The 14,649-nt window shown below is 31.5% G+C and overlaps 2 protein-coding genes across 3 annotated transcripts; one reads left to right on the top strand and one right to left on the bottom strand.

Moving 5' to 3' along the window:
* Nucleotides 1-1,480: 1,480 nt before the first annotated feature.
* LOC123916305 (uncharacterized protein At5g08430-like) lies at nucleotides 1,481-10,344 on the top strand. Of its 2 annotated transcripts, XM_045967737.1 has the most exons (11): nucleotides 1,481-1,683; nucleotides 1,957-2,079; nucleotides 3,495-3,574; nucleotides 4,008-4,195; nucleotides 4,828-5,716; nucleotides 6,465-6,574; nucleotides 6,902-6,961; nucleotides 7,762-7,812; nucleotides 8,251-8,321; nucleotides 8,447-8,844; nucleotides 9,649-10,344. In XM_045967737.1, exons 2-11 carry the CDS (start codon nucleotides 1,979-1,981, stop codon nucleotides 10,164-10,166), a joined length of 2,466 nt encoding a protein of 821 aa, XP_045823693.1. In that variant the 5' UTR covers nucleotides 1,481-1,683; nucleotides 1,957-1,978; the 3' UTR covers nucleotides 10,167-10,344. The 2 variants fall into 2 exon arrangements, with proteins under 2 accessions (XP_045823693.1, XP_045823694.1); XM_045967738.1 differs by lacking the exon at nucleotides 1,481-1,683 and having other exon boundaries at nucleotides 1,972-2,065.
* A 1,425-nt stretch (nucleotides 10,345-11,769) lies between these two features.
* On the bottom strand, nucleotides 11,770-13,741 carry LOC123916265 (COX assembly mitochondrial protein 2 homolog). The gene is made up of 4 exons (XM_045967684.1): nucleotides 13,595-13,741; nucleotides 12,875-12,956; nucleotides 12,127-12,231; nucleotides 11,770-12,026 (listed from the first exon to the last, which is right to left on the bottom strand). The coding sequence occupies exons 2-4, from the start codon at nucleotides 12,917-12,919 to the stop codon at nucleotides 11,928-11,930; spliced, it is 249 nt and encodes an 82-aa protein (XP_045823640.1). The 5' UTR covers nucleotides 12,920-12,956; nucleotides 13,595-13,741; the 3' UTR covers nucleotides 11,770-11,927.
* Between the last annotated feature and the right edge of the window lie 908 nt (nucleotides 13,742-14,649).

Genomic DNA, 14,649 nt, shown 5'->3' on the forward strand with positions numbered 1-14,649 from the left:
GTGTGCGTGCGCACGCATGTGTGGTTTATAAAAAATAGGATAGCATGTTCATACTTCGTATAAAACACTTAAAATTTTAAGAACGATCTTGATTGGGAAAAGTACCTTGTTAACATAATTTTTATGTGACTTCCTTTGTTTGTCAACATAATTCTTAGAGTTTTTTTTTTTAATAAAAAATAGACTACCTTCATTTTTTAAGTGTCATTTTATATCTTTAAAAAGTATTTGTTTTTATTAGTTCTTTACATATTTCAAAGACATATTAATTAGTACTTCTTCCGTGATAAAATATAAGTAAAATTCATCTTATTAGATTTATTGCGTAAATAATGTATCTGCAATGAACCTAAAAGGAAGAATTTTGCTTACATCTTATCATGGAAAGAATATTAGTTTGTCAAAAGTATTTCGGACTATTTATTGCACAGAGAAATATATGAAATTAAGTTTGAGATGTATTTGAGTGTACTTTTGTTATAAATTAATGGAGAATATGATGAACATGATGAAGATGAGGATGAAGAAGATGAATGTTCACTACTATTTGTAGTTTAACGAAATGTTTCAAACCCTTTACATGTGTCATTGTTTCAAACCCGTCATTATATTACAAATAAATAAGATAAAAGATTAATTCGGACATGTTTATAAAAATAAAAGACTTGTGTGGGAAAAAAAAAAAGATAAATGATTAACCAGTGCATGTTTTAGAAAATAAAAACCCGTATGAAAAAAAAAAAAGACAAATATGTTACAATTTTGCCTATACAATTTTCTTTTGTCAAGTAGTTATTGGCTAGAAATTCCACCCTTAACGTGGATAAATGGAATGACTGGGGTTCGAACTCCGACCCGCTACATATATAATGCAACGTCTATGCCAACTGAATTATACTCACGGGACTGACACTCACAATCTACTTTAATACGCCTATACAATTTTATAAGCATCAAATGTATTTTTTTGTCAAGTAGCCTAATGGCTAGAAATTTTACTCTTATGATGGATAAGTGAGATGATCAGGGTTTCGAACTCCAACTCTTTGCATATATAATGTAATGTCTTACCAATTGAGTTAAGCTCACGGAATAACATCAAATGTATGTCAATAACGGTAATATAATAAAATCATTTATTTATTTATTTTATAATACAGAGGGTAATTTTGGGTCAAATATCCGCTTTAGTGGTTGAAGAAAAATATTACTTAAAAATATTTAGATAAAATAACATAAATTTCTTCTAATTTATTCAAATTTACATTTTTTAAAAATTTTATATTTTTTAAAAAATAAGGGCACACGTTAACATTATTCGTTAAAAAATAAACTCTTATGTGAAATAGTTTTATAAATAAGAAGGAAGAGAGTAATTTTTTTTTAAATCGGGTATCTTTTACGCGCAATTGCAGAGACTAATTCCTCGAGCTTTGTGAATCCATTTCGGTACGTGTCCACGTCCCAGAGAATTGACAGAAATGTGTTGGACGAACTGAGTAAGGGTCATATACATTTCTGGAAACTTCTATCCTCTTTCTCTCAAACTCTCAAAACCCCTTTCCTCATTCATCATTACACTCTCCACTCACCTCTCTCTCTAACAAACCAATTTCTTCCTCACACTCTTTCCATTCTCAAAACAAATCCACTCTCACACCACCTTCAAACGTTCTCTACAATGTACTACCATTTACTCTCTCTCTCTCTCTCTCTCTCTCTCTCTCTCTCTGTTTTTTAATTTTTTTTTTCCTTTTTTAGTATAGCGTAACAATGTAGTTTCTGAGCTTTACCTATTTTGTTTCTTTTCTTCTTACTGCAAAATCAATCGTTCATATTTACTCTGATTTTGATTTTCTTGATTTCTTCAGCTACATTCACCTCATTCTTCAACATAACTACTTCTGATCAACACATTTTCGGTGATTTTTTTAATTTTTTTTATTAACGTTTCAGTGATTTTACCCTAAGAGCAAAGATGGTGAAAAGGAAGAACAAGAAAAGAAGAAAAGAAGAAATCGCTGAAGATTGGTGCTTTATTTGCAAGGATGGTGGTGAACTGAGGGTCTGTGATTTTAAGTAAGCTTTAAAAAACTATTGCATACTATTTTTATTTATTTTTTTAAAGCGAAAATTAATTTCAGTATTTGAGTAAATTTTCCTCTGTATGTGGTTTCAGGTGAAGCGATTCACCAACTTTTGTTATGGTTTTGGTCATTTACTCATTTTCTTGTTTTTATATATTTGAGAAATTTAAATAAAACAAAAAAGATGATATTTTTATCATTATCATCAAGTAATTTTATCCTAGTGTGAGCGATTTTTGGGGATGTTATTTACTTACATTTTTGGTTCTCAATTAAATTAATATATTTATTCTAATTTTTTACCTAAATAAAAATTATGTGCATTGTGAAGCATAGACACTCTTCGGATTAGGCGTGTCTCGGTGTTGGACACACACCAGTGTTCGACACCGACACAACACTGACGGAGTATGTCATTTTCTCAAATTATTATCAGTGTCAACGTGTCACTGTGTTTGGTGTCCGTGCTTCATAGTGTGCAACATGCCGGAGTCATTATAATAATTCAGTATACATTTATGATGACAATGATGAATTCTCTAACGACTAATTGGAGTAATTTAGTAAAATTGTTATACTTGTTAAGTTATTTACTCCCTCTGGTCCTATATATAAGAAACATTTTATTTTTTAGAATCATTTTAGAATTGATGTATCTAGACAATAATATAGTCTAAAAACATAAATTTTATAATGAATTTAAAAAGTGAAATGTTTCTTATATATAAGACCGGAGGGAGTATTGTTTATCTTTATTAAGTGTGAAAAAATCTTAAATGTTGGTTACTTCATATGTATGAATCACATCGAGTAACATTTGATGTCATCCTTAAAGGCTACAGGGAACTACGTATTCCATGAAAACAAATATGAGAAGTGAATTGCTAAAATAATATGCTAAATTGAGTGTTTTTCTTCCTTGGCAGTAACTGGTTGATCTGTTTTCTATAATAAAGGGAAATGTAATATCTTAATTCTTAAAATTTTGAATTTAAATGCTTTCAAATTTAATTTTTTTACTACCAAACAAAATGAATGTAATTTCACTGCAACTTTTTTTGTCGCCTTAGCGCATTTTATTTTGAAAATGATTCTAAAAAATGAAGTCATTTCATATGCTTGTTTGCTGTTTTTATAATTGGGAGAAGTCATTTCATACTTGTTTCTTATCTAATTGCATTTGCTCAGCCTTACAAAATAGAGGATAACTGTGAGGTTGTTTTAACAACGAAGTTGCTGGTACTTTAGGTTCTATTTATTTGGTTTCTGTTGATTGATTTGTGGTTTACTTAGAATTTTTTATGAACCAAAGCTTTGTCATAACTATCATTAGCATGCTTCATTATTGGATACTTGGATCATTTTTTTTATTTTGTTTATGACTTTCTTTTTTATTGTTGACTAAAGGGATTGCCTTAAAACCTATCATGCTGATTGCGCGAAAGAAGATGCTTCCTTTTTGACGAATGACAGTAATTGGTGTTGTGGTAAGCTGCTCCGCTGTTTATCTTTACCTTTACTATGGGCCACTCAAATACATTTCCTTTACTTTTGTTGGTTTGGCACATATTTATGCAGTTGATACCGCAATGACAATTGGTCGTGTTATATGTTTCTGGAAAATATGCTCTTGCCCGAGTTTTGCTTTTGAACACCATATATTGTTTAAACCTGCATATCCTGAATCCTGATTATGTCAAAAATTCTTGAGAAATTGGTGATATACATGTCTTAAATCTAACAAATTTCGCGTTTTATGCGGCATATTTTTTAATTTCCTGGCATTACAATAAAACACTGCACTGGATTGGCAACCACATATAAGTGCATTTGTTTCCTTTGTATGTTCATGTTTAAGAGAATGTGTTAAAATGTATTTTAATTCTTTTGATGCTGAATGACTTTTGAATAACTTTATAGGTTCCCATTTTTGCTTCCTATGCCGTAGAGCATCGAAGTTTATGTGCATGTGCTGCCCAATAGCTGTTTGCGGAAAATGCTATTATGTGGCTGAATTTGCTACTGTCAAAAGAAACAAAGGATTCTGTAGGCACTGCTCAAAACTTGCATTTCTTATTGAGAAAAATGCTGACGCTGATTCTGATGGAGTAAGATATTATTTTCAATCATGCCTTATATTATGCGCTGCAAAAGAAAGAAACCGGAACCTGCAACGTGATGTGGAATCCTAAATTTGAAAACCTTGCTATTTGTTTATTATTTTTGTATAATTACAATTTGAATTTTTTTGCCATGAATTGCCAATTTGGAATTTCCAATTAAAACTATACAGGATTGTTATGCTAAGGCTATAAATAACAGAGTGCACTTGTTCTCTGTGTATTTTTGTTAATTTTGTTCTCTGTTTTGTAAACATCTTGCAAGTGTTTAAAACAATAAACATGTTCTATTAATCTTTGTAAAACAGTAACAGGAATCAATTTGGCACTATACTGTCTGACTTCTATTGAATCAGTGGAAAAAGTAAAATATAGTTTTTGAAGGTGGGTTACTTATTGGATTGTGATAACTGGAAGAATGTTTTACTTTAATGAATAAAATTTCAGTATGAGCCCAGTAAGCTATAACCAAGTTTGATATTTTTCTCATTGAACTTTAAAATTGTTTTTTCTTGGTTGAAAACTCAGGAATTGAGGGAAGAAAGTTCATCTCCTTATCTAGGTTGTATAAATTTTCTCTTTCTCCTATACCTTATAATCATGTGCTTTTTCATTTGCAGGAACCTATAGATATGAAAGATCCAGATACATATGAAAGTTACTTTTTAGAATATTATGAAAGTATCAAAAAGAAAGAAGGGCTGAATACTCAGCATGTTCTTATTGCCTGTGACACCATTAAAAATGGAAAAAACAAGCGTGACTTGGATCCATGCGAAATAGGTGAGGAGGAAGATGATAGTGGTGAGTCAGATGTGAGTGATTTTATGGGTTCTGACTATGACCTGGATGACACGGCAGGGGTTCAATCGAGGAGAAAGAAGACGTGCATGAAAAAGATAAAATCAGTAAAAGGATCAAAAGCAGTGAAAGATAAGAAAACTGATTTTGTTGGATGGGGTTCAAGAAGCCTCATGGATTTTCTTAAAAATATTGGTAGAGACACGACCAAAGAGTTTTCTGAACATGATGTTGCTTCAATCATCATTGAGTATTGCCATAAAAACAAACTTTTTGACCCCGAGAAAAAGAAAAGGGTAATATGTGATGCAAATTTATGGGCTTTACTACGGAGGAAATCTGTGAACAAAAACAACATACAAAACCTTCTGGCACCACATTTTGCTGAGAATGTTGAGGAAACTGATGATGCCATCAGTGGTTCAGAAGAAATGGATAATGTAGAGGCAATCAATTTTCCAAAACAGAAAAATCTGAACCCAACTACAAAATCTTGTCAGAGCGAAGTTTTTGAAGAGCTTCCAAGTGAATTTGCAGCCATAATTAGCTCAAACGTAAAACTTGTCTACTTGAAGAGGAGCTTAATTATGGAGCTTTTGAAGCAACCAGAAACCTTTGATGGTAAAGTGTTGGGAAGTTTTGTTAGGACCAAAGCTGACCCAAACGACTATTTACAGAAGAATTCACATCTGCTCTTACAAGTAATAGGTAATCTTGGTCTTGTCTTAAATATAAATAATAGTACATATTGAAGCACACAACTTTTTTTATAAATTAAAATCTTAGATGCTGTATAGAATGCTATATTGTGGGATATGGCTACTGACTGTCTTCAAATTTGACTAGAAGTGAACTATCACTTTAAAAGAATACGTTAGTTACAGAAAGAAAATTGGAATATAAGAACAGTGGATATTGAAACAGACAATTTCGTTATAAAATAAAGTTATAGATGTTGTATAGAATGCTATATTGTGTGGAATTGCTCTAGTATATGTATTGTTTGTCTTTCTTTTTTTCAAATTTGACACAAAAGTGAACTGCCATTTTTTCTTCTGATTGGGCAATATTAAACTTTTCAGTGCATTATATTTAAGACATAAATTTGATTAAGCACATGACAATGTTTTTGCACTATGATTTTATATAATTCTTTTAAGTAGAAGTGGATCAAATGCTTATATTGACAGTAATCTGCTTCAATTTGATTAAGTCATACATTGCATTTTTTTTTTTTGAACTAAGTCATACATTGCATTCAAATATTTTATTGGTAGGAAATTAATATTGCACATAACTAGTCATACATTGTATCCAAAACACATCTGGGGAAAAAAGTATAAAATTGAAAGTTAAGTACAATGTTCTTTTTTGGCATCTTACATGAGTGACATTCTTTTACTAGCTATCATACTTTTCTTATATGCATGCATTGATATACGTATCCATATCACAGGAATTAACAGATCCAACAAAGACAAACTCCACCAAGAAATTCTGCTCCGGCTTTCTAATGTGCCAAAAGATGTACCTATCAGCAAAATTTCTGATGATGACTTTTCTGAGGTATTAATACTGTTTTAACAGTATTTTCTGCTGCAAACAAAGTAGCAGTTACCAAGTAAAAGTGGAAACTCATTTTCTAAACGAATTTTCTATAAGATTTTCAATATACTGTATAATTTCCTGCGTTAGAGCATAGCTCTGGGTTTCTGATGTGAAGGTGATTATTTATTATTGATTTCAAAGTTTGTTGATGTTGTCCAATATAATTTGTGTATCCATATTCTTCAATGAATTATGCCTAGGTTATGAATTCTGCTGTTAAGTCTACGCTGACCCTAGTTGTTCATGTATATTCTATGGATTCCTAATTATAGGCATTATCTGCAGGAAGAATGTCAAGATTTGTATCAGAGAATAACAAATGGTCTGCTAAAAAAGCCAACTATAGTAAGTTTGCTGTGTGTGAGTGATTTAGTATGTGCCATAAAAATATGTATGCCTTGTCATCTGTTCAGATATGAATAAGGTCCCTGTAAAGCTTTCCAGATTTTAATCGTAAGAATTTATTATGTGGTGCAATATTTTGCTGAATGTACTAGAAAATATCTGAAAAAGAAAGGGTGAATGAATTTTATTTAATAATATAGTAATAACTAATAGTGGAAGATTCTTTGCAGGGGATATACATCAGGTATCCATAGATCATCAAGTATGAGACTTAAGCTAGAATATATTAATATTTGTAGCTATCTACTAGCCTACTATTATCTCAATTTCTTCAAAACCTAGCTTTAAATAAATGCTATTCACTTGTTTCAACTATTCTTTTGCCTGAAATATGAATGCAACAGATCCACCTTACCACATGCTTGATAATATCTCATTCATTAATTTGTTTTGTTAATTAAATTGTAAAGGTAGTAGCCAATACATGTTTTGACTCTTCAGCATTGAAGTCAAAGTCTAATTTCTTCCATTGTAGAAATCATATAAAGCTATATGTCTGCATGGTTATTAGGATCTGTCTTTTCAGCTTATTGAGAAACTGAAGCACACTATATAAACCTTTATAACTTTCCTGTCATTTTAGACAGCATTGATTTTATGCACTTTCCCTTGTTTGAGCATTGTGTTTTCTATGAGTAGGAATTTGATTTGTTAGATAGTAATTTATATTACGGTAAAAAAAAGATAGCAATTTATTGGATTTGTAGTGACCAAATGATAACCACCTTTGTGTTTCACAGCTGGAGCTTGAGCAGAAAGCCAGAACTTTGCATGAACATAGGATGAAGCATGTATGTCGCGTATCAATATAATTGTGTTGTTTAATAAAATCAATTTTTTCTATTGTCAAGATAGAGCTCAATATAATTCAAAGTGGAATTTCTTGGTATCATCTAGCATGTGAACTATGAATCATGAAATTCAAGAAGCGCAAAAGCTCACTTGCTGTTTTCCAACATTCAAAAAACTTATTATACATGCATAGAGTTTACGTTCACATAATTGTGAAATTTACTTGAGCACATGCCAGGAGGCGGTAAATCTATAAATCAAACTGAAAATTTAAAATATGCCCTTAAGTTATCCCTTCAATCCTTTATCCCCAATAGTTCATTTGTCTAATGATTATTAATGTTATTGAACATTTCTGATTCCTTTAGAATATAAAAGAACCTCTGACCTATGATATTTTGTTACTGATATTTGTCTTTCTCTTCTTTATATGGCAGTGGATCTCAAGGGAGATAACATTGTTACGAAATCGTATTGATCTGGCCAATGAAAAGGGATGGAGGAGAGAATATCCTTTCATGATAATATTGTTAATGTTACCTCATATTAAAAGCTAAAGATCAAAATATCGTCAGTTGTTAATTTGTTCCCTAATTTAATGCTGACAATATGTGCCTTAACCATATTTCATACACTTGCTCAGTACATGGACCAAAAGCAGAAGCTTGAATCTCCGTCAGAACAGTCACGTTTATTGAGTGAAATTCCAAAAGTAATTCCTGAAATGGTTGATACCAATCTGTCACCTGAAGACTCCTTTGGAAAAGATAAGCTTGACCAAAATGATATTCCAGAATTAGCCATTGGAGAGATTTGTAATTCTGTTGAACAATATTCCACACATGGTGGTTTTGCTCAATGTCTGGATAAGAGAACTACCAATCTGTCACCCGAAGACTCCTCTGGAAAAGATAAGCTTGACCAAAATGATTTTCCAGAATTAGCCATTGGAGAGACTTGTAATTCTGTTGAACAATATTCCACACATGGTGGTTTTGCTCAATGCCTGGATAAGAGAACAGATGTTGTAGGTCTGTCATACTTTCCTATCTATACTCCTTCTGCTTTCATATATCTATCTTGTTCTTATTACTACAATATTTTAACATTCTTTATATTGTGTTCTTGATATTGCATCTGTTATTATCTTCACATTCTTGTCATACTGTTTTACAATTATAAATCTATATATGAATGTCTATTTTTACAATTAAAACTTGATTCGTCATTCCTTGCCTTTGGCGCTGTTGCGTTTTAATTATCATATTTGCTCTGAAGAAATCTCTAGAAAGAATTAATGTTTTCATTTTTGAACTCGTTGTTTTATCTTAATGAGTAGTTTTTTTTATAAAAAAAAAATGCCTTGTATTTTATCAATTATTTTATAAATTAAGGTTCTAAAAATTGGGATGTTACTGATGTTAGCGGCCAACACTCTGTGGGATTTAGTCCCACATCGGATAGATAGGATTCTTGAGTAGAGTTTATAAAGGTGAGGCACTCCTCGCCTTACAAGCCGGTTTTGTAAGGATGAGTTAGGCCTCGATATTCGTGACAATTGATGTACTATGATATCATAGTATCAGTTCAATATAAGCTTTTAATGTTTTATTATGCAGAAGAGGCTCACTTTCAGAATTTATAATCTAATGGTGATATTTTTATTATTTCGCTATTATATTTGATTGACTATATCCTCCTTTGAGGTTCTTCATGCATGAAAATTTTAATCTTCATACATGAAAATTTTAATGTGCCACTGATTTAGTTAATATTTGTACTAAGTATATATAAAATGTGGCTCACAATATCCTGTGTTAATTTTCATGACTTAGGTCCAAAAACTCCGGTGAAAATTTACAATGATACAGCATTACCTGCCACTGCTGAACAATTGTCTGTCCATACTGCTTCCCAAAACAGAGACACTTCTCAAAAAAACCTGGTTCAACAATATACCTCAGAAAGACGAGATGATCTCAAGCCTGCACTCCTTAAAGAATCAAACTCGGATTGTCAGACGGTAAAGGAGTGGCCAAGCGTTACGGTTGTTGTTCCTGTTAAGGCGACCATCAATGATGTTATTGAGTTAAGTGACAGTGATGCAGAAGATGTGAATATCAATGTCACTTCAGCAGGAAGAAAGGGAGTGGAAAGTCCTGATACTAATATTTGGCATTGTTCGGGTATTTATGGTAGTGGAACAAGAGGGCCAGTTTCATTGTCTGCACTCAAACGCTGGAGTGAATTCCAATCTGATTCCGCGTCTTCTCAGTTCAAGGTCTGGAAGACAAGTGAGAGCGAAAGAGAGGCAATGTCTTTGAGAGATGCACTTAAGCTCTTTTTTCCCTAATGTCAAAGTAAATCAAAATGAAGGGAAATCACCTCTGTTGAATGCATCACCGTACTTTTGTTTTCACCAAATAGCTGCCTGTTCAAAATGTTGCTAGTGTAAAAGTACTTTATCCTCCACATTTTGAGTGTCTGAAAAATTTACCACTATAATCTATATTTCTCTTGTGAATCTCTAACATGTTTTGTTTTTGTTTCTATTGTACTACTTGCTGTACAATTTGAGCACAAAATAGGAAGCTCGATCTAGTGATGTGCATTTGAAATTTTTAAACTGCCAAACGAATCCCTGTCATGCCATTGAGTGTGGCAAATCAAAGTTTCATTTTACACTAGCAACATTTTATAAATCATAGTGCACCACAATTCTGCAAAGTTTCTTTCCATTAGCAGGTCATGGTGCTACTACATATTTGGTTGGAAGCTACACGAATACTCCTCTATCTTATAGACTAGATACATCACCGAAGCTAGCATAGTTGGTGACTGAAGCCAGTCACAAAATGAACATTAGTTCTAGGAAACATGATATCAATCCTATCATTCAAACAAAACAGGGGGATTCAATAAACAAATTCAGACCAAAATTCTATTTAGATGAACAATTTTTAGCTTATCGTATTAGTGTTTATACATCAACAATTTTTATAGCAAAAAATAAAATTATTTTTATATAAACTATAAAATGTTTTTATAAGTTATCCTAAATTTTGTATGACAATAAGTTTTAAAAAAAAGTCTCAATAAGTGCTTATGTCAATAAATAAATTCAAATAAGTCAATCGAAACAGATTCCAATTATTGTACTCTATAAATTTTACTCTATTATTGTGCTGATAATTACAAGTTTAATGGGAATGTCTCTATTCTAGTTCACCGGATTCGGAAGCTTCTAAGTTGAGATGGCATGTACAAATCAACCATACTTTGCGAGAAGAAAATAGAAATGCTGATTGACTTGCAAACTTTAGTATTTCTATGGATCATTTGAATGTTTTTGTTTTGAAAAATCTTACTATAGAGCTTCAAAAGCTCCTTTTGATGATGTTTCCGAGGCTTGCATGCCCACTTGCCCAGGAATGTCCGATTAGCTTAGTTTTTTTGTTTTTTGTTTTGGCTTTTTCCCTCTCATGCACCAAAAAAGAAAACAAGAATGGACACGCTTTTGATGTTGAGGAGTCTTACACTAAATATACGGACTTAGATTTCATGCAGTCAAAGAATCTTGTAGTCATGCAGTCACTGTTTTGGAGGCCCGTAGATTAAATTTTGATGGCTCAAATTTAAAAATCATCAAATAAATAAATAATATACATCAATAGCTGAATTAACCTGCGGTCAAATAGTGATTGCAGGAAATCCATCACCTAAATATACATTTTTTAAGTACAGCATATAGTTGCACTCATCAAGATCCCTGAATTTTATCATATTATGAAAGTCAAGTAATATGCCAAACTGAATTGCCATAAAAAACATACAAAGAGGCATTAAAACATGTTACATAAAAAATGTGACACATACACACATAATCCTATGATATAACAGGTTATCTCAGTGTAAGATGATAATATAGTTACATACTGATTATTACAGAGCCATGGTAGAAAAATAAGGATTGTATTTTGCAAATGAAAAAAATATTGATATAGAATATTTCTTTGTGTTGAAAATGGAAAAATATCATATCGAGTCATTGTACAAAACTAATGATTGTATTTTACATAAACAATTTTAGTTTTCGACACAGCAGAAAGTGCTTCTATGGACTGTTGCTTGCAGCATTTTCTTTCCTGATAACTCGCAACTGTTCCTTGAGCTCTTTGCTCTTTTCAAAGTTGGCCTTTCTCTTCACAGCTTTCTGTTGGAACACACAAGACAATTATAATGAAAACCAGATCAAAGTAAAGATCTTTAAAATATTTAATAAGAAAAATAAAATAAAAACTGAAAAATCTCACTTCTGCTCTGAAGCAGCGATCCAATTTTATTTTCAAATCTGTACATTCGCCAAAGAATTTTGCATAAGGATGTTCCACGTGACACTTTTGAAACTCCTCAATAATCTGAATAAAACACAGTCTGAATTGAAGTATGCTAATATATATATATATATATATATATATATATATATATATATATAGGTTCACAATTGCAGGAGAATATATGATGATAACATTCAGCACCAAAGGAAAAAGATAAATTATCTAAACTTCTAAATCGGGTAAATTCACTAATTGATTCAAAATCCACTATGGACTGTCAAAGGGAATACTAATTGACAGGAAAACCAATAACCCTTGGCAATACCTCCAAGTGACTTAAGTCTCATTTCATTGTTACAATATAATGCTCCAATGCAGCCAAAGTCTTTTGTTTATGACAAAATATTCAACTATCGATAGCCTGATATCCCGGGCATGGAAATATATCAAATTGATTATAAGCCAAGTAGCACTACTCACTCTTTAGATTAGAGGAGTGTCTGGTATCCGCCATGTGTTGAACACATGTAACTAACACGACACTGACACATGTAGTTACATTCAATCACTTCTATGTTCTTAGACTATAATCGGTGTCTAAACATTTGCGTCACAAACAAACACATTGATGGTACAACACAGCATTACCAATAACAATGAGAACATTAATAATTCGAAAAAAATAACTGAACATTTTAAAAAAATGATGATAGAAGAAACTCACTTCAGCGCACATAGGGTGTTTGTGCAATGTTAAAGGAGGATGCATCTTCTTACACAACCAAATCAATCAGCAAAACCTTATCCTGCAATTCAACTACCCAACTATTATGTTCCGTTCACAGTACTAAAAAAATCTGCTATAAACCAAAAAATTAGAATTGACCCAGAAGCTACATTTAATCTTGCAAATTATAGCTTTTTGCCATCGCATACGCCTGCTTTTTGGTGTGTATTGCAAAAAATCGCCTGTTTCCATCCCATATTAATGTTGGCGGGTTTTTTTCCGAGTCTGTGGACGAAGTGACAAGTACCACTGGAAACTCACACACACAACTACAAGATCCCGAGTAGATATTCAGCCTAACAATATTGTTATTTTCAATTTTCAGTTGAGCTAGGCCTTAAGAACTAATGTTGGCGATTTTATGTTATTAATCACTTGATCTATGGAATATCAGCTGATGAACAATTAATGAATTAGCCAAAATAATGAAGACATAGTATACTTAATTTAGCTCTAACTACATAATTGATTATTTGATGTCTTTAGAAGCATGAGCCTCACAAATATATGAAAAAGATTGAGATGATATTTCTATGCTTCCTGTTTCAAGCATTTCCTCAAACATGTGGTGAGCACAAACAAAACTGAGAAAAAAACAATCTTTCACTATAAAGGGAAATCCACGCATATAAAAAGTGGGAGAAAAAATGAACTTACAAGATGCAAAATTGCGATGGAAGGGTGAAACCAGAATTTCAGAGGGTGATGCTGCTCGTGAGGGGTTGGAGAAGATGGAAAAAGGAATACACAAAGCCCCTCAAATGTAAAATTGTTTAAATTTTTTTTTGGAATACTAATTTTCTATTTTTAATAAATGAATGAATATGCTTCGAAAAAAAAATAAATGAATGAATATGTAATTAATTTTTTTTTTGACAATATAATATGTAATTAATTGTTAAAAAAAGTAATTAATTGTCAACAACAAAAATTGATATGGTAATAAAAATACGAAGTAAAGTTATTTTATATTATTTCACCAAAAAAAGAAGAGTTATTTTATATTAAAAACAACAATTTTAAGTCTAATTAGTTAAAGAAGTAAAAAAAGTTTGGTTTAGTAATAAAAAATTCAAGTTTCTTACAATGGGTGTGTTTGGTAAGTCCAATAAGCTAGCTTATAGCTTATAAGCTTGTTTGAAAAAAACAAAAGTGTTTGGTAAAAAGCTTTTCTCACGAGCTTATAGCTTTTTTTGAAATGTTATTTCAAGTAGCGTTTGAGCTTATAGCTTATAGCTTTTTACGGTTTTTTTCATTTTTAACCTTTAATTTAATTTTATTATTTTTTATAAAATAAAAAAGTACCCACTAAAAAAAACTATCCACTACATATAAATGTCTTTTTATGTCTTTTTATATTTATCAATCATTTAAAAAGTTAATTTTACCAAACACTTTAATTTCAATCAGCTAGCTTTTCAGCTATCAGCTATAAGTTTGTTTTTCAGCTATAAGCTAGCTTATAGCTTAATTTTACCAAACAGAATTAGTTTTGAGGGCTAATGCTATGGTGGACCACCTTCACAAGTGGTCCACCGTGGACAAGTGATCTACCGAATATGAATTTTATGAAATTCACTGTTGGATTGAAAGATTATATCGTATAGATCATCCATAAATTTTTTAAAATTTTTTGAAAATCATTTGATATGTTATTGAGACCCATCAAGATTTACGTTATTTAATAAACCGTTAATCTTGATGTGTCTCAA

Source organism: Trifolium pratense, linkage group LG3 (genome assembly GCF_020283565.1).
Source record: "Trifolium pratense cultivar HEN17-A07 linkage group LG3, ARS_RC_1.1, whole genome shotgun sequence".
Taxonomy (NCBI): Eukaryota; Viridiplantae; Streptophyta; class Magnoliopsida; order Fabales; family Fabaceae; genus Trifolium; species Trifolium pratense.